The sequence below is a fragment of the Falco rusticolus genome, chromosome Z, assembly GCF_015220075.1.
Source record: "Falco rusticolus isolate bFalRus1 chromosome Z, bFalRus1.pri, whole genome shotgun sequence".
Lineage (NCBI taxonomy): Eukaryota > Metazoa > Chordata > Aves > Falconiformes > Falconidae > Falco > Falco rusticolus.
In genome coordinates this window covers 7499231-7518048 of record NC_051210.1, presented here as the reverse complement: position 1 = coordinate 7518048, position 18818 = coordinate 7499231, and the positions used below count along the sequence as shown (strand labels likewise).

At 39.4% G+C, this 18818-nt stretch overlaps 1 protein-coding gene across 4 annotated transcripts in view; it reads left to right on the top strand.

Moving 5' to 3' along the window:
- Positions 1–18818, top strand: part of TTC37 (tetratricopeptide repeat domain 37) — a 50095-nt gene that overhangs the window by 17714 nt on the left and 13563 nt on the right. For 3 of the 4 annotated variants that reach the window (XM_037372706.1, XM_037372704.1, XM_037372705.1), the window contains 17 exons: positions 316–495; positions 1286–1410; positions 1858–2111; positions 5143–5245; positions 6014–6190; positions 7133–7277; positions 7433–7511; positions 7625–7686; positions 7805–7861; positions 8991–9059; positions 10024–10098; positions 10718–10859; positions 12021–12114; positions 12690–12767; positions 14643–14767; positions 15629–15752; positions 17962–18183. In XM_037372706.1, the coding sequence (XP_037228603.1) occupies positions 316–495; positions 1286–1410; positions 1858–2111; positions 5143–5245; positions 6014–6190; positions 7133–7277; positions 7433–7511; positions 7625–7686; positions 7805–7861; positions 8991–9059; positions 10024–10098; positions 10718–10859; positions 12021–12114; positions 12690–12767; positions 14643–14767; positions 15629–15752; positions 17962–18183 (2111 nt within the window). The remainder of the gene's footprint in view (positions 1–315; positions 496–1285; positions 1411–1857; positions 2112–5142; positions 5246–6013; positions 6191–7132; positions 7278–7432; positions 7512–7624; positions 7687–7804; positions 7862–8990; positions 9060–10023; positions 10099–10717; positions 10860–12020; positions 12115–12689; positions 12768–14642; positions 14768–15628; positions 15753–17961; positions 18184–18818) is intronic. The other variant, XM_037372707.1, reaches the window with a different exon arrangement.

Genomic DNA, 18818 nt, shown 5'->3' with positions numbered 1-18818 from the left:
CTATATAATGCTGTAAGAGTATGAGCGTAGTGATCGAAATGGCATAGAATGTGAAAATGATGGCATGTAGCAAGCTCAACTAGCTTTTTAGTATTTCATGTACAAAATACTTTGTGTCATGAGTTTTGTAACAGATTTGCAAATATTTAAACTCCAGTAACCTCTGACATCTTAAGGTTTGACTACTCAGATGTATCACTGAAGAAGCTTAAATAAGTTGATAAGCAGAGATTGAACAAGTAGTTATCACTGGACCTGTCTGTCAGTATAGTCCTTTAAAATGCTGTTTCATATTGTGTTCATATTTTCTTATAGGCTGCAAAATTGGACAGATACTTGGGAAGTGCCTTTCATTATTTAGGTAACTACTACAGAGATATTGCTGGAGACAAAAGTAGAGCTCGTGGTTGCTATAAAAGGGCTTTTGAGCTGGATGGAACTGATGAAGAATCTGGAATAGCAGCTGTAGACTTAAGTGTGGAACTTGGAGACACGGTATTGTACATTCAGGGCTTTGGATTACTGCTGTTTTGTTTTTCTGTTAATCCTGCTCTTTTAGGAATCACTTCAGGTTTCCACTGTATTTGAGTTTAAGATCTGAAAACAAATGTTCTGTCATTGCTTAGCTGCTTTCGCAGTTGGACCTGCTTCAGTTTTATGCTTCAATTCCATTTGAAATCTACCTGGGGAGAAGGATAGGGGAACCAAGCATAACATTGCAGTCATCGCATCTGTGAGTCAGATGAAGGATTTTTTTCCGTAGGGACCATGAAGAGAAAGTTGGTTTTCTTTTCATGTTTAACTCGGGCCACTTCTCTCCATCCTCCACCTTGCTGCTTTCATGAAAAGCATCCAAGGTCATCAGAACATTTAAAAAATATTTCTTATATAGCATTGTATAAAAAGTTCTTAGCCTGTGATATTACAGAGCAAGAAGGCAATCCATACTTTGACAGACAGCATTTGAACATCTGGAAAGTCAGTCTGTCTATTTGCTGCAAATATTTGTACCCTTCTTTAGTGTAAAAAAAAAAAAATCTCTACAAAACTTCCGGAAGCTACTGTCTCTTTGCAAAGACAGGTGCATAAGAAATAATCATGTGTTTGGATATGATAATTTCTTCCTCTAATCTGCCAGCTTTAAAAAGCCCCTGTAACATTGTTTCAATGCAGTAATTAACAGGTTGGACAGTTTAACAATTTGCTGGATCAAGAGTATTCTGTAACAAGAACTTAATCTTTGCACATATGTATGTTTACTAACCTGGCATTGGCGCCTTGTTAGGACACCGCTCTGTCAATCCTGAATGAGGTAACTGAAAAAGCGAGTCCTGGTACAGCAAAATGGGCCTGGCTTCATCGTGGACTTTACTACTTGAGAACTGGTCAGCCATCACAAGCAGTGGCTGAGTAAGTGAACTGGTGTTTTAAGTAATTTTCTATAAATTTCTATCAATTTCTCTAAACCCCAGTAAAGTGGCCTTTGATCTTAGCAGGTTTTGAAAATAAGTTAGCTGATTATGGAATGGCTTGAACTAAACAATGGGAAATGAGTCTGAGCAAGCTGTGTCCTGTCTTCAGTTCCAGAATTAGCACAATGTAGTCTTTTCAGCGTAGCATACTGACAAGCCTGGTGACAGGCATAGACAAGCACTGTACAGCACTGAATAATGAGCCAAGACTGGGTACAACATCTAATTTGTATAATGTGCTCTGAAGATGAGAATGCTACTATACAGTGTTTAAAGTTCTGTATAATTGTGTCCTGAGAACATTTAATGCAAGGGAATAATTTGTTTATGTTAACTTACTTATATCACCTTTTATTTAGATAAATTTATATCTTGATACTTGCAGTTTGCAGGCAGCCCTGAGAGCTGATCCAAAGGATGCCAACTGCTGGGAGTCTCTAGGGGAGGCTTACTTGAGCAGAGGTAGCTATGCAACAGCTCTGAAATCCTTCAGGAAGGCAAGTGAGCTGAACCCAGCGCTTGTGTACAGTGTTTACAAAGCTGCAGCCGTTGAACAGATTCTAGGCAAATACGAGAATGCTATAGCTACCTATCAGCAGATCTTAAAGAAGACAGAAGACTATGTGCCTGCACTGAAAGGTAATTTTAATTTCTCCCTCTGCACGTTGTAGTGCTTCAGTCTTGTGGAGCAGATCTTGGTGTATTGTGATTTTCCTGCATGGAAGGATAGGGTTGGATTTCAGGTGTGTAGAGCACTGTGATCCCCTGCATGAAAGTTAGTATGTAGTAGCCTGTGAATATCTGGCAAGCTCTTAAATCATCATGCATGGAAGTGATTATTTCTCTTTTAAGTAGGTATGAAAAGTAGTTACTCCTGTGTAGCTACCAAGCCAAATGGGTAGAAGAATCAAAGACAGATAGAGGAAGCAAGCTAACAGTGCCACAGTTTCACCTAAGCAGCCAAACACTGGCTCAGCAGGCAATGGAGCCAGGCTACCATTTCAAAGAGATGGGCTGTACTAATTGTCTGCTGCTCCTGATCGTGTATTCTTGCTTTATATATTAGCCCTAGTGATTCAGACCCCTCTGAGCTTTCTCAAGTGATGAAAAATAGCAGGGAAGTACCCCAAGAAGTCTCACAGGTGTTAGAGGTGGCAAGTATACAGCTGGGAGCAGAGAGAAATGGGAGAACTGAGACTCCTTTCTGGTGATAGAACTGCGATTCTCAAGAGGTATAATATTGGGAGCCTGTAACATTCTGGTAGAACCAAACCATTTGGTTCACATTCTCTGTGCCACTTAGTCTTCAGTCATTCTCACCTCATACATCTATCTATCTGAAATAGATGCTGTTTACTGCTTGGTACTGGTATGAATTTAAGTTACGGAGTGTTCTTTTGTTGTGTGTAAAGTCTTTAGATTTTTTCGAGTAAATGTAAGCAATTATTTTAAGTCAGAACTGTTGGGTTATAATTGCAACAGTATGCGTTTCATCTGAAAGGGCTACAGGGTGGCTGTCCCTCCACCTTCTCGTAATTTTGTCACTTGGAGTTTGCCAGACTGAAGTGACATGGCAAAAGCTCTGTGGTGGAGTTGGAGAGTATTGCACATAGGCAGTTTTAATAGTTGTGGGGCAAGAAGGCAACAGCTGACTGCAGCAGCAGTTTGTAAAGGTGTTGTATAGAAGTGTGCATGTGTATATGGCTTTTTCAGTGTCTGTAGCTGACAATTGACAGCATTGCTTAGAATAATATGCTCAGAGAGGACATACACACATGGTATCAAGGTTTCCCCCCTTGCAGTTGCCTCTATACTTACTCTTTTCTTAAAGTCTCCTAAACCTTCTGTCATAATCTCTGACATCCTAATCTCCGTTTTGTTAGCTCCAGATCCTACTTTGAGGCTGAAAACAGTCTTCACCTTCTTAGTGACCTTAATGTTTAGTCTCATATGGTGTCTTTTGTGGACCTGAAAGTCTGAAAAAATAATTTTGAAAATAAAGAACTCTGAAAGATTAATCAGTGTTCTTTTGGTGCTGTTCCGGTTAGTTTAGACGGTTTCTGCATGGAGTTGCTGGAATCATAGTCTCCTGGTAGGTGAGAGAATAACTATAGTGATGTGACTTGAATACATCTTTTTGATTTTTTTTGTTGTTTGTGTGTTACTAAATGTTACGATTTTTTTCTGCCTCTGCTCCAGCATATCTTTTAATACATAATTTTGGGGAATAAAATCAATGTTGTTTTTAGATTACAGAGCTTCTTGACATCTGAGAAGCTCGTGATCTTGGGACTTCTGTGTGTTCAAGGCAAATAGCTGGTGGGGGCAAGATAAAGATGCTTGCAAAACATGACTACTGTGATTAGTAGTTTGGAATAGGTACAGGGTAAGATAGCATGAGGAAGGTAGCTTCACAACTGTGAAAGTAGTACTGAGAATTAATAGTACTCATGGCCAGTGACTTAACGCCAGACAGAATCACTACTATTCCAGCAAAGAGTATAAAACAAGCAGTTATTTTATTGGTTCCAAAATGCTGGAAATCATGATGTTAGATTCAGTTCATTTTTAACAGTTAGATTTATTTGTGTATGTGTTGAGTTGACCTTGGCTGGATGCCAGATGCCCACCAAGCCACTCTAGCACTCCCCTCCTCAGCAGAATTGGGGTGAGGGAGAAAATAAGATGGAATAAACTCATGGGTCAAGATAGAGGAAGTTTAGTAAGGCAAAAGTAAAGGCCATGTGCAGAAGCAAAGGAAAATAAAAGATGTATTCCCTGCTTCCCATCGGCAGGCGATGTCCAGACAGTTCCCAGGAAGTAGGGTTGCAGTACCCTTAGCAGTTGCTCCAGTAGGTGAACATCATAATAATGAATGTCACTGCTGGCCCCGCTGCCTCCTTTCTCTTAGCGTTTATTGCTGAGCAAATGTCACATGTACAGAATATCCCTTTGGTCAGCTTCAGTCAGCTGTCCTGGCTGTGTCCCCACCCAAGATCGTGCCAGCTCCCAACCTACTGGTGAGAGAGGATGTTGGAGGGACATCTTTCATGCTGTGTGAGCACTGCTTGGCAGATGCCAAAACACTGTTGTGTTCCCACACCTTTCTAGCTACCACTACAAAGCACAGCACTAGGAGAGCTGCTGCAGGGAGAAGTAACTCCCTCTAAGACAGACGCACTACACTGTATGAAGTAAAACCTTACATAAATAGGATTAATGTTGGTTTCAAGTCTTCTTCAAAGAAGGGTTCCCTTTTTGCCTACCTTGACGTTCTTCTTTTGGTGTTATGGCAATGATTTTTGACTCATGTGAACTGGAAGGTGGTATATTTGTCAAAAACTCAACAATGCAGAGCAGATTTCTCATGAGGGCTTTACTTAATACTTGAGGAGAAACCCAAAGCTTAAATACTATGTTTTTTATAATTAGTTATGTTTAATTTAATATACAAATTATTCTAGAGTTGAAGCTTGATAGAATAGGTTAAAAGCAAAGTCTCTGTTGTGAGCACTGTGGGTCTTTTTGATTTTGGCATAACCTGTGCAGCGTATAAATCTTTGTATCATGCAGAATACTGAGCAGGCTTCTGCCCTACCACCACACCTCCTTTATCAAGCATTTCATAACAGCATCTCTTTTCATATAGAATATTTTCTCTTATTCTCAGGACTTGGTGAGTGCTATCTCATGCTGGCAAGATCAGCCCTTGATGACTATCTTGACAGGAAGGCTGTGGATTACATAGACCAGGCTCTTGAATTTTTTACAAGGTTAGTACCAAATATTCAGTTACTTCATTTCTACTGGAATTGTGGGTTGACAGGTGGAAGTATAAGAGTTAAGTGTTTGAGGATTTTCAGTTAAACCAAATCAAATGGACCAGGCTTCTAATGTAGAAGTAATGAAATTACTTACTTCTAATCTAGAAGTAATTTCAAACTTATTGAAAATGGTTTGGATAATGAGCGGTAGTTACAGAGCTCCGCAGTTTCTGTTTGAAGATGCAAAGGCATTTCCTTTTAACCAAGTGTGAAATGACACACAATTCCCTCCAGTAGTACTGTATATATGGGGCTGGGAGGAGGGCGTTTCTATCAAAAATGGTGGATCCCTCTCTCAGTCTCTTTTTTTTTTGCATCTCATAGAGAATGCTTTAGTGTCCTAAATTAAACCTTGGGATAGCTGCTGTTATAGGCTAAGGTCCATCGGGTTTCTGCAAATGAGTCATGTCTTGTTAATATAACATGTTAATGCTCTGAAATGCAAGAGTGGGTGTCATCAGCTGACATGTTGATAATAGCAGATTTTCAGAACTGGCTCTTAGTCCCAACAAAGTTAGGATACATTGATCTTTTGTAGTTTCTCTTTTGTTGGTTATTTTTGACCTTTTAGACCTATATCTTGAACAGGAGGAAAACAACAAAAAAACCCACAAAAATCCACAGCTTGTTGATTCAAAGTGGTGAACTTTCTTTTAGGGCAAGATACTGAAGTGTCTGAATGGGTGTTGTGCATGTTTTCTATGCCATTAATTACAGAGCAGCAAAGTACCGTCCTGATGTATCTTGCCTTTGGAAACTGCTGGGAGATACCTGTACTAGCGTGCATGTTATTTCACCAACCAAAGTGAACATTCAAGTTCCAGGATACCTTCTGGGTCAAAATGCAGGCAAACAGATTCTGAAGAAAATTAAGCTGCTCAGATTGGGAGGAAGGTAATATTTTTTTTTTTTTATCAAGAGCTTGTGTGCAGCTCAAGATTATAGAGTCTCAAGTATTCTAGACTATTTCATTTCCAGAAAATGAAAGACAAGCTGGTCTGTCAACACCTGCCTATCAAGCAAAGATTAGCAAGGTGGTAAATAGATTCATGCTTCTTCCAAATTGCACTACTCCTTTTGGGGTATGTTTCCTGGATTGCCACAGTGGCTGTGAACACTCTTCTAGCACCTGCTCTTTGTTTCTGTCTGCAGAGCATGGCTACATCCTGCCTGTCGTTCAACAAATTGTGCCTCCTTGAATGAAGTGGTTGCAATAGTTTCTAATTCTTTCGGGACTACTAAAATACTTTAAGCTTTCTGTCTGCACTACTTCCTTACGAAAATGTTACCAATTCTTGCCCTAGGTATGGGGTCTAGAGTATGTTGGAAGAGGAAATTCCTTGTTTCTGGCCCTGGAAGCTCGTGATGGGGGAATACATTTGTAGTATTTCTGTAGCTTCTTCTGTGACTGCCTCTGTGCCGTTGGATGTGGAAGGCAGGAAATGCAGCTGCTTAGTAAATCTCAACCACGATAGGTGAAGTCAAATACTTCCTAGGGGAGGTCTGATTAACTGTAAAAATGACTGATACTTGTTCTAAGTAAAAACGTGTGTATTGCAACAGACAGAGCTTTGATTTAATGCATAATCTGCGGCTTCACAAGTGATGGGCACTGTGGACTGCCTTTAGACCAGGATAGATTCTGTCAATATAACTGTCTGAATGAAAATGCGTTAATTGCTTTAATTTGCCTTCTTCTCTTGTCTGTTTTTTTTTTGTAGTTGTGCATGTTTGCTTGGTTTAGGTTTTTAAGCCCTCTTTTGAATGTTTTTTCAGCGTTGTGCTCTTCACGCAGAGAGGCCTGGGATAACGCTTCTGTGATTCATGTTTCTGTAGGTGTTACGGCAGAGCTTTAAAATTGATGCCTTTGCCTAGCATATGGTGTGATCTTGGAATAAATTTTTATCGACAAGCAGAGCACCTCACAGCAGTGGGCACTGATATGAATGAGATCAGTGAACTGCTAGAGAAGTCTTTACAGGTATTGGTGGTTTTTCCTGTTACATTCTTTAAAATTTAAATTGGTATTAGGGCTTGTATGTATATGCTCTGTCCTCAATATCTAAGTAAGTAAATGCATAAAGTCCTAATTTTTGTTCTTCTAGTGATTATAATTCACATTTGATTTTCTTCCAGTGTCTCAAAAAAGCTGTGAGGCTTGACAGCAAAAATCATCTTTATTGGAATGCACTTGGTGTCGTTGCTTCCTGTAGCGGTAAGTCTTCAGCAAAACCCCTAGTTCTGTAATACGCTAAATTAGAAGGCAACTTGAGTAATGGTGTTTATGAAATTCAGTTAGCTTTAGCTCTTTTTTCTTTCCCCCCTCAGCTATTGGGAATTATGCTCTTGCTCAACATTCGTTCATCAAATCTGTTCAAGCTGAGCAAATTGTAAGTGCTGTAGGCAGCTGCCATCTGTTTCAAGTGGGCATTTAAAACTGCCCCGATGCAGTGTTATTTTGGAGTATAGTAATGATACATTCATTTTAACTTTATTTGTTCTGTCTAGAATGTTGTTGCCTGGACCAATCTGGGGGTATTGTATCTGGCAACTGGAAACATTGAGGTAACTCTCTTTCCCATCCTCAGATACAGTTTTCCATTTGTTGTTTTCAAGTGAGTATACAGGGGTGGAAGTGTGGGCACCCAGTGAAGATTGTCCCTCTTAGATTCAAGAAATTTGCTTCCTTTGAAAGAAATTAAATTGGCACCTGTACCTTGCCTGAGGCATGCAAATAAGTTAAATACTTGTTCTAGAGGGAATAAGTATATGTGAAGTTCTGCTGAATCAGCAAGGTTGCTTTCCAGGCAACTAGATGGAATGAAAATTGGAAAGACTGAGAAGTGGTTAGTCAAACCAGTGCACAGCAGGTTTGACCAAGAACTTTTTATTTGGAGGTTCATAAACTGAACTTCTGGTTTTTGAGTTTCCCATAGATAGCTACTTCCTGCTTATCAGCAGATTTATGATTTGCTGTAATTCTGTGTAACCTTCAGAATGTCTGGAGAAAAATTAGAGTACATCTTAAGTGTACTTAAGTCCAGAGTATTCATGCAGCTAAAACTGCATCGTGTCCTATTTGCTGGTCAGAATTACAGAAATTTTGTTTAATTTGAAATGTGATGGTCAGAATTACTTTTAATCAAAAATAACTTGGTACTACAGACTGCTTGCTGCTTAGACTTTGTTCACATTGTGCCACACTGAGGGAGGAAATCTAAACATAATGCAGTTCATTAGGGGAAGATGACTTGTGGGTGGTAATCAGTTTTCTTATTTTGAAAAGGTCTTTGTTTAACTGTTTACATGAAGGAAAAGCAGATTTCCAAAACTGGATCCTCCAAGACTCTTGATTTTAAAATAGTGATTGTTCCAAGCATTAATCTAGCTGCTGAACTCTTTTATTATTATGAGAAGGAAGTATATTTGGAAGGGAGGGAAACTTCAATCTTGTAAAGATTGGGGGGGGTGTGTGTGTTTGTTTTAGGGTTTTTTTGTAAATAAGACTAAACTGATTTATTTCTCTGGACAATGCATTGTTCTATGTGGTACAGTAATTTTTTTTTTAGTAGTGACCTAATTTTCTCCATGAAATATCTTCCAATACTACTGCATGTCAATACTGGTGTATACTCAAAAGTGCTTTGTTACCATGCGAGACAGTTCAATAGCACTGTTATCTTTGGTTCTGCAGCAAGCTCATGAAGCCTTCAAGATAGCCCAGTCTCTGGAGCCTTCTTATTTACTGTGTTGGATTGGGCAGGTAAGATGTCAAAAAAATGATAAAACTGGGCACCAAAAGCAGTTGTTGGTCGAAGAGAGGACTTGGGCTCCATCCTGATAATTGGCACTTAATCATGTTCCTGAAAATTAAATGTTTTAAGTAAAGGGAGCTTCTGCTTCCCTTCAGGGCGGATAGGACCCTTTGTTTCCATAGTGGTAATACTATGAAAGCTACATTCATGAGATATCTCTATATAATGTTTTTCTGGTTGATATTGTGAGTTCTCTAAGAAACTAGCTATTAAAAAACCAGTCATTGTTTGTGCTCTGAAGCTTTTATTGAGCATTGTCAACAAAGCACAGTCTTCAGAGGTGCTAGTTATTTCAGCTTCAGCTGTACCACTAGCTCGTAACATGGCACTGCATAACTGTCTTCTCAGACCCTGCTCTAATACCACTGTTGGAAAGAGCAAGTCTCTAATGTACCTGGGCCAAAAACAGTTCTTACTTCCCGGGAAGTCCCTTCCTGACCCTACCAGAAGGTTGGATATGCTCCCACTGGTATCTAGGCCATCCGTGAACAGTAGAAATCTTGTGACTCATGCTTATAAGGATCACTTCAAAATCCAATGCTGTGTACTTGCTAATGATGTCTAATTGAAACTGGATTCTAGGGAAGAGCTAGCACCATAATGTTTTGAAATTAAGCTCCTGACAAATGTTATTGTACATCGTGCTAGCACACACACAGTTTTTGTCCTGAAGAATGCAAAGTAGCAGCAGAAGACTTCTTAAGTTTCAGCTATTGATACACTGATAATTGCTTGTGCTCCCTTTAATTGTGTTCATTTTATTGCTAAAACCAATGTTTCCTGGACAGTGTGAGGGAAAGAAAGCTTCATATTAAATGCTTAAGATGTCCCTGACGTTAATGTGTGCTGAGATTTTTGTCAGTATCATAATTTTTAAAGTACTTGACCACAGCAACTTTTGCTTCTTTGTAGGCTCTTATTGCAGAGTCAGTAGGCAGCTATGATACTATGGATCTCTTCAGGCACACAACTGAACTCAGTATGCATGTAAGTGTAACAGTTGTATTGTCCAGAAGTTTCTGCATATCTAATCTCTCTACTTAGGTGGTTTATTTTTAAAAAAACAGGCAAGTCTTGAGTGGTGAAACAGTTATGGTCATGTTCCAGATGATATTGTCTGACTTCTGTGGTGGTATTCCTGGCTTATGCTGGCACTGAATAGCAGGTAGTTATTTTATTCAGTGCTGTAGTCCAAATGGTCCAAGAAATCAGCTCCGTAAGTCATGAAAAACATTCTTGGTGCTCCACAGAATTGGACAGAGATCAAAGGCACAACTATTCCAGGAGCGAACAAGGATATTGCCAGTACCCTGAGTAATAAGAAAGCATGGGACTTTACATTCTCTTATAGCTTTTTTTGTCTGTCATCCCTCCAGTGATTCAGCAGATGATATGTTAATGTGAGAATTCTCTTTGCCCAAAGGAGAATTGAAAACTGTGTGTGGAGGAATTCAGTTTGGTGTTTTGTTCTGCTAACACCAATGCAGATTTTTAGCCAAGACTCTGCCTTAAAACACAGAATTATTATAATCTTTAATTATTTTGCTGTTGCTTGAACATGTTACGTGACTCCTATTTTGGGGCTTTTTTTGTTTTTTTTCTTGAGACTGAGGGAGCAAAAGGCTATGCCCACTGGGTATGTTCAACACTGCAGGATAAAAGCAACAGAAACACTGAACTCTATACATACAACATTGTTGAAATGAATGCTATTCCAGCAGCCCAGGTGGTCTTGAGCAAATATACAGGTAGGTAGTTTAAATACTTCAATAACCTGTTAAGCCTAACTGATACACCTGTACTAGTTCTGTCAATGAGTGATCTGGCAGGGTTGGGGAGAGGCTTTTGAGCTGTAAAGGAAGTAACCAAAACAGGGTAAGTGGGGCACTGATTTTTATTATCGCACAAAGATGAAATTGCTGTGAGTTCTGTCTACCTACTCATTCCAGCAGATTATTTTTTTTTTTTTCAAAAAATCTGATCAAAATAGGGGCCAGAGCCTTGTTATGCTTGTTATCACATTCACTATCAGACTTCCTTTGGGTGTGTCTGTATGCATAGGCACAGATAGATGCTAGCTTCTCTTCCCTTGTGCCATCATGTCTGGCAGAAGCCTTCTCCTTGATGCTGTGTAACTCTTGTCACCTCAAGCATGTGATTATCTCAACCTTCAACAGAAAACAGATCGTGTTCTTGGGCATGGTTCCAAGCCAACGTGGCTTCCCTGTTGGACTACCTTGTGTATGTCTAACCTGGAAGGTAGATTGAGCAAATGCAGATTCTCTTTAATCTGCATATGTTACTGTAAATACATCTTTTAGTAACCTCTTTCTGTTTTTTGAGAGCTACAAAATAAAAGTGCAAGCACTTAAAACAAGACAAATGTGAGACTTCCTTTGTGTAATCCCTGTTCTTATATAGACTGCAGGAGGGACCTACATGATCCTTCCTAGTCTGGGAAAAAAGGTTAGAAGTCTGAGATGAGATGACAGCTGACAAATCTATGCCGTAGCTATTAATAAGCATTTCAAGGTTGTAGTGTTCAAAAGAAACTAGAAGATTCCAATGGTATTTTACTGGAGTCAATGTAAGTTGAATAGTTTCCTATTTCATTACAAAAACCTCAAACCACTGCATGCTGAAAAACTTAAAATATGCTAAAGACTTAAATTTAATTTAGTTGTAAACGTTTTTGAGCTAACCTGATGTCATATTGTGAGTCTTCATATCTCTTCTGTATTTGCCTGCAGCCTGTCAAAATTATTCCAGTGAGCAACTAACAGAAGCACTTGGCAAAGTGTTTTGTATATATACATACACTGTAGCATCAATGTAGCAATGTTTTTGTAATGCTTTTTCACAGCTCTTTCTGATCATGTTCTCCTATATTGTCAATTCTGATTTTCTAGAAAGAAATCCAGACGATGCATCAGCTTTCATAATGCTTGGTTATTTGAACGAGTATCTGCATCTAAAAAGGCAGGCAGCAGATGCTTATGAGAGGTAAACTGTACACCCTTGGAAAGTTTACTGATAGGAGCTCTTTGACATCTTTTTCCATACACCAGCTGAAAAACTTAAGGGTTTTTCTTTTCCTTTAGTAAACCTTACTTTTCAATTCAATAGTACATTTCAACTAAGCATACTGTAAGGGGAGGTGTGGGGATGTTCTTACATCAAACTTGGAAATGCAGAACACAGAACTGGAGGTACAAAGGCGTTCCAAGGCTTTGGTGTCTTACTAGGACATATAGCTAATGCACTCTATGGGATTTAAGTGATGTTTTGGGGGTTGGTAACTTGGTTTTACTTTTGATCTCTACTCCATTCTAATTAATGGAGGTGGTTGGTCTTTGTTTTTTTAACCTCCCTTCACATGGTAAGGGGAGGCGGAGAAGGAAATCATGTCTGGTGAACATGTTTGCTGATGCATTAAAATGTTAAAATAGCCTCTGTTTGTGCTTAATTACGTAGGAAAGCTTCTGCATAAAACATTTGTCCATTCTGCTTTGAGAACTATTGTCAAAATATGCGTGTTACAGTCAGATGGTAATTATCTTAATTGTGGTTATTTTCAGGGCAGCTTCATTGCTGAAAAACTCTGAAGATACTGAGAAATACAATACAGCAATGCAAAACTATGGCAGATCATTGTGGTAAGTGTTTGTTGACATACCTTCCCAGCCCCTAACTTCAGCTTTGGATGTAGTGAATGCAGTGGTGCAAAACACAGATGAAGCTAAATGGTGAAAGGTGGTTGCTAAAAATAATCTATTAAATGTCATTCTTAACTGTAGACAATTTTGACTGAATTTTGTATGTGCTCCAGAAATGGTTACTGTATTAAAAAAAAAAAAACAAAACCAAGGAATTGTGGTATGTTCACAGTGTCACATATGTAGATATATCTTCACATATAAGTGATTCCCTTACCCTTAGCTTGATGTACTTACCTGCCTTAACATAATCTACACAGTGTAACTTTTTATGGTCTCCAGAATGAATTGGTTCTTCTACAGTCTCCACACTTGAGATATGTAGTAGGCTTAGTCCAGATAAAATAGCTGCTTCGGGTTTATTAGAAACCCCTTCTACCTGCCCTTTGAATATCTATTGACTTGTACAACCTGAAGCATGGGGGTTGGGGTGTTGTATACATGTATGTAATCTTTCTTCTGATAATCCTGTCTTCTGCAGTCCTACTCACAATTCCATGTTCCCTTCACTTCTGGTTCTGAGGGAACGCAGGTGTCATGGTTTAACCCCAGCCAGCAACTAAGCATCACACAGCAGCTCGCTCACTCTCCCCCATTGGGATAGGGGAGAGAACTGGAAGAGTAAAAGTGAGAAAATGATATCAAGACAAACTAAGTAAAGCAAAAGCCATGCACAGAAGCAAAGCAAACCAAGGAATTAACTCGCCGCTTCCCATGGGCAGGCAGCTGCTCAGCCGTCCCCAGGAAAGCAGGGCTGCATCGCGCCCAACGGTGACTTGGGAAGGCAAATGCCATCACTCCAAACCTCCCCCTTTCATTCTTCCCCCACCTTTATCTGCTGAGCATGACACCTTATGGTATGGAATATCCCTTTGGTCAGTTGGGGTCAGCTGTCCCAGCTGTGTCCCCTTACAGCTTCTTGTGCCCCCCCCAGCCTACTCGCTGGTGGGGTGAGGTGAGGAGCAGGAAAGGCCTTAGTGCTCTGTAAGCCCTGCTCAGCAATAACTGAAACATCCCTCAATTACGGACACTGTTTCCAGCACAAATCCAAAATACAGCCCATGCTAGCTGCTGTGAAGAAAACCAGCTCCACCCCAGCCTAAACCAGCACAGCAGGACACAAGTCTGAACGGATGAAGACTTTCAAGCTTCTCTTTGATAGGAGATAGCTCAAGCTCTGCTAGTTAGATATTGGTCAGCTCTCTAGGGAAACTTCATATATTGTTAAGTTTCTGTACGTGACACTGGAATTTCTAGGCTGTGATGATGTGATAATTCATTATTTAACTGCAAGGAGGATTTTAGAAATAACTCTTCAGTATTCTGTAGTCTCATATCCAGGCTTTATGTGTGGTGATTCCTATATGCAATTTCTACAAGAACAAAGCTCCAGTAACTAATAACTACTTCTCATAAACACAGTTCTGTATAATTTCTGCCATAGTGGTCTTAGAACAAGAATGCTGTATTTCTGTCTGTATATCCAATTGCCAGTGTGTGTGCATACTTTGATTTGCTTTTTTCATGTTTCTTTGCCGTTTTGCCCACTCCACTGTGCTGATCATTAAGTGACATTCTTACAGCTTTCATGCAGTAGGGAGAACTTTTTCATACCAATTATTCTTCATGCAACAGGTAGTTGGAGAAAGTAACTGCTGTAACTAACAGAAGGAGGGTGGAGACCTAATCTTGTTCTTTTCCAGGTGTCTGCTTACAATTGCTAAGGAAAAGAAGATACTGCTCTGTAGGGACAGGTCCTCTGAATTGTAGCAGCTATTGCTACATCCTTCATACCTGTGACTGTTGTTTTTACAGTGCCCTGGGTCAGTGTGAGAAGGCCATTGAGGTTTACATGTCAACACCCCTAACTGACTTTGATAGCATCGTAGGGATAGCGTTAGCCTACTTCAAGAAAGGACTCTTAGAAGAAAGTATCAAAGGTAAGCATCTGCCTAATTAACACATTATGGGGCACCTCTTGAGATTAATCTTGACAAAATTTGTCTGACCAGCCTAGCTGTAGTTAAGTTTATTTCACTGTTTCGGTCCGAATGCATAAGTACAAATCCCACAACTATTTTGATCAGGCTGTTTAGCAGGGTGCTGAACTATTCAAATGTACAAAAGGAAGCTACATTTCATCAAGTGTTTAATTCTTGTCCATTAAGCTGTTAGGCTCTTAGCTTCCCTTGTTCTCAAATTGAGTGGCTTTTCTGGAAAAATCAGTTCTGGGTAGGACATTAATGTGTTGTTCAAAGCCCTTTAGCTTTAGTGATAAATATAAGTGCTGTATTGTTGTGTTCTGCACTGCTAAGATGTGAGACTCCACAAAAGGCTATACTGAATTGTCAGTGTGGAAGCGTAAGCACTCGCAAACAAACAGCCAGCTTAGCATTTTAAATAACCCTTAGTTTTTAATTGGAGTGATGTGTGCCCATCTAAAGCACTATTTCATAAATAAACTGTCATAGGGGAGTATTTATACATGTGTGTTCTTTCAGGCTTTTTCTGGATATTACAATACTGCTTTTCAGTTTTGGTTCCACTTGCTACATACTGAACAACTCCCGGGCCCTAAACAGCCCTGTAAATTTGATGTTTCCTAGCCCACAATTACTTCCAAAGTCTTAGTCAACTTTTTTGTCTTCTGCCTATGGTTTGAGGTGTGAAAATACAGTGAACCTGAAACCAAAGCCCCCCCCCCCCCCCCCCCCAGCATGTGTTCTAATATCATGCCTTTGTAGAGGCTTTATAAACATTTTTTTCTCCTATTTCAATTTTGACTATTAAATTTTTACCAGCCTATGAAAAAGCCTTGTCTGTTGCTGAGTCTGAACAAAGTAAAGCACATATCCTGACTGCCTTGGCAATAATAGAGTATAAACAGAACAAAGTGGATGCTGCAAAGACACTGCTGTTTAAATGGTGAGTGGAGGGAATAATAATCAGTATATGATATTTCATTGTAATGCTGAATCCTGAAATTTACTTCTTTGAGTATGTCAAGTGGATATTTTCTTTTTGTGTTGCAGAACAAAAGTGGGAGTGAATGCCGTGTTTTTCTGAGCTTCTTTATGTGATAGATCTGTTTTGGTTTGTGGCCTGTCTGATCTTGCATATTTATAAAGCAGTATGGAATGGAAGGGTTAGTGGGCTGTTTAGATGTCTAATATCCTTGAATGGCATTTTTATTAGGTTTATCTTCTAAGATACCTGTCGTTGTCCAAAGCGCTAGGCAATATTTTTGCTCTTTAGCTGTAAGAAATCTAGATGACTAATGAAAACAACTTCAGTTTAAATAGTCAGAAATGTCCAGAACAGTTGCGTTCCAAGCGCCATGGACAAAGACAGTCTTATAGCTTCCCCATGAAAAGAAATAGATCTGTATCAGTTGTTCTCTTAAGTCGTGAAAGTTGTTTGATTTTATTGTTTTTAAGAGCTGTGGAGGCTAAAAGCCCATGCATTGTTGTTAGTCTCCTGGTAGCTATGGATTAAGAGCTAACATTTCAGCCTCTCAGGGTCAACTCTCTGTCGGTAGAGAACTCCCGTAATGGCTATGCGGTCTCCATTTTGCCAGCAGACTCCTGAAGTTACTGAATTAGTGAAGGTCCATGTCATAGTACACTAAATCCTGAGTAACTGATCATTAGCTAGCTAGGAACTTGGTATTACCTGCATCCCATTAATCACTGCCGACTTCTATTTTTGTCATAAACATCAACAATGAGAATTTTCTAGATTACAGTTGTGTTTAAAGGGAAAAAAAAAAAGTAAATCGTTTAGGGAAGTAACACGGCAGTGTATACGGCTAGATCTGAATGGGAAGCACAGTGCTTCAAAGGTATATGGTGGATTTCAGTAATAAGAACAAAAATGGTGTATTCTAGTCCAATAGACAGATGTCTTTATTGAATGGAATTGATGCTAGATGACATGAAGAGCCCGGTAGGACTTTGAATAAGAAGCTGCCTTTCTTCTTTTCTCACAGCCAGCTTGGCACAGAGATTTTAAGCAGGTGTCTTTATAGCTAATATGATAGAATCCCGCTTCTCACTTGTTGAAGGGCATCCCTTTTGCACCAGATAACATACATGGTGCTGTCGATTCAAGTTTATCAGCTTTAACAGCTCTTAGAAGTTTTTCTTGCTATGGACTGAAAACAAAACATAGATGGGAAGTTTACATTCTTGTCTGTTTGAAGGCAAAAGTAGTCATCAGAAGCTTGATGAGGAGCCTGATAAGTGAAAGTAAGTAGCACTTCGTTATGTAGTTACATGTAGGACATTACAGTGAAGTAACTCCAAATTGGTGTTGCTATGCTCTGTTTCGATACTTGCCTCTGTTCAGTACTGCAGTTTATTGAGTTGTCCTTGTTGTAAGAACCCCTTCAGCTAGTACATCAGTTAAGGTCGTTGATTTTGGTTGGTTATACTGAGCTTACTGTTTTCACCAGAATAATTTGCTGGGGGAAAAAAAGTAACTCTATCTAGTATGTCTCAAATAAAGCTTGGAATACTATTGATATGAGGTTAAACTGCCTCTCATAGTGAAATGAATGGAACAGTGCAGCAGATAGTGATACTAAAACTAATAGATGGTGGAAAGCATGCTCAAACGACCTTACGTTGGAACCAGTCTTCATGACAATAAGGCATAAACATCCCTGTTCTCAGAAAGAGCAGTTTTATGCAGCAGGCTTATTCCTAGCTTTTTCCTTCCTGGATTTCTGTTGTAAAGCTGTAAATAGGCACACTACAGCTCAGGTTTGATACTAGTTAGAAGTACAGATGTCTTCAAGAAAAGAAAATAGTTGTCAGTGTTACACATAGTCTCTTACCATTCATTTTATGGCTGCTGCTGAAGGGCAATTAATGTGTTGGAGTCTTGCCAAGTAGTTATTCCTTGTAAACCTGAGTGCTGAAACGGCACGTAACCACTGCTGTTTCCTGTATCCTGAGACCTCAAGGGTACTGACCTAGCTTAATCCACTGTCCCACAGTGAGAGACTGTTAATTCTGTGTACCATACATGATGCACAGGGCCGAGAGGACCCAGAAGTAACAAGTACTTCTAATGTTAACAGTATGTAAATTTGTGCTGAAAAATAGTGTTTCCTTCACTCCCTCTGATTCAGCAGCTCATTAAAGGAACCTACTATGGAAAGTCTGAAGGCTTTGTGCACACTGGGACTGGTAAAACAGGATGCTACACTTGCAACTGCAGCCCTAAAAGAATTACTGAAGCATGAAAAAAGGGATGATGGGATTTATGAGACGTGCCTGATTGCATCTGGTGTTTATGCATTGCAAGGTAAAAATGTGGAGGTCCAGAGAGAAGTCTGCAGAGCAATACACCAGTACGTATTTTGTTTTTCTTTAGATTGCCTTGTAAATATATTGCTTTGATTACATTGAATAGTAAGCAAACCTCTGTTCACTTGCAGCATTCTTCTAAAAAAAAATAAATTGTTTTTCAAATGTGACTTCCTCACTTGAGGTTTTAGCATTAGCTGACAGAAGCTTGCTTTCTGATTTATGGGATCAAATGGCAGAAGCTTCATGGCTAGTTTGGGGTTTTCTGGTTTTGTTTTGGTGGGTTCTTTGGTAGCTGTATCAGTCCACTGTTCTGTGCAAGCATTTTTCATCATATGTAGCAGAACTTTCAACTTGGAAAAATCTCTTGGGCTTTTATTTAACATTTTAACATCCTCTGAAGCTGTTCATTCCATTAGCTAAATAAATGTCTGTGTTTAGGTGTGTTTTGATTAGCCCTAGCATTCTCAAAAGGGGGAACTTCAATCAGTGCCTTTAAGCTAGGCACACCTCACTGTCTCTCCAAGTGCTTTTGGAAACTATTATTTATGCAAATTGTTTTTCTCCAGCTGCAATTAGAATTTTTTGCTCTATTTGTGTCCTCACACTATGAGGACAAGACCTGTAGTCCTAAAGTTTATTTGTTTTCTTTCCATGAATATTGATATGCTTATTGTAC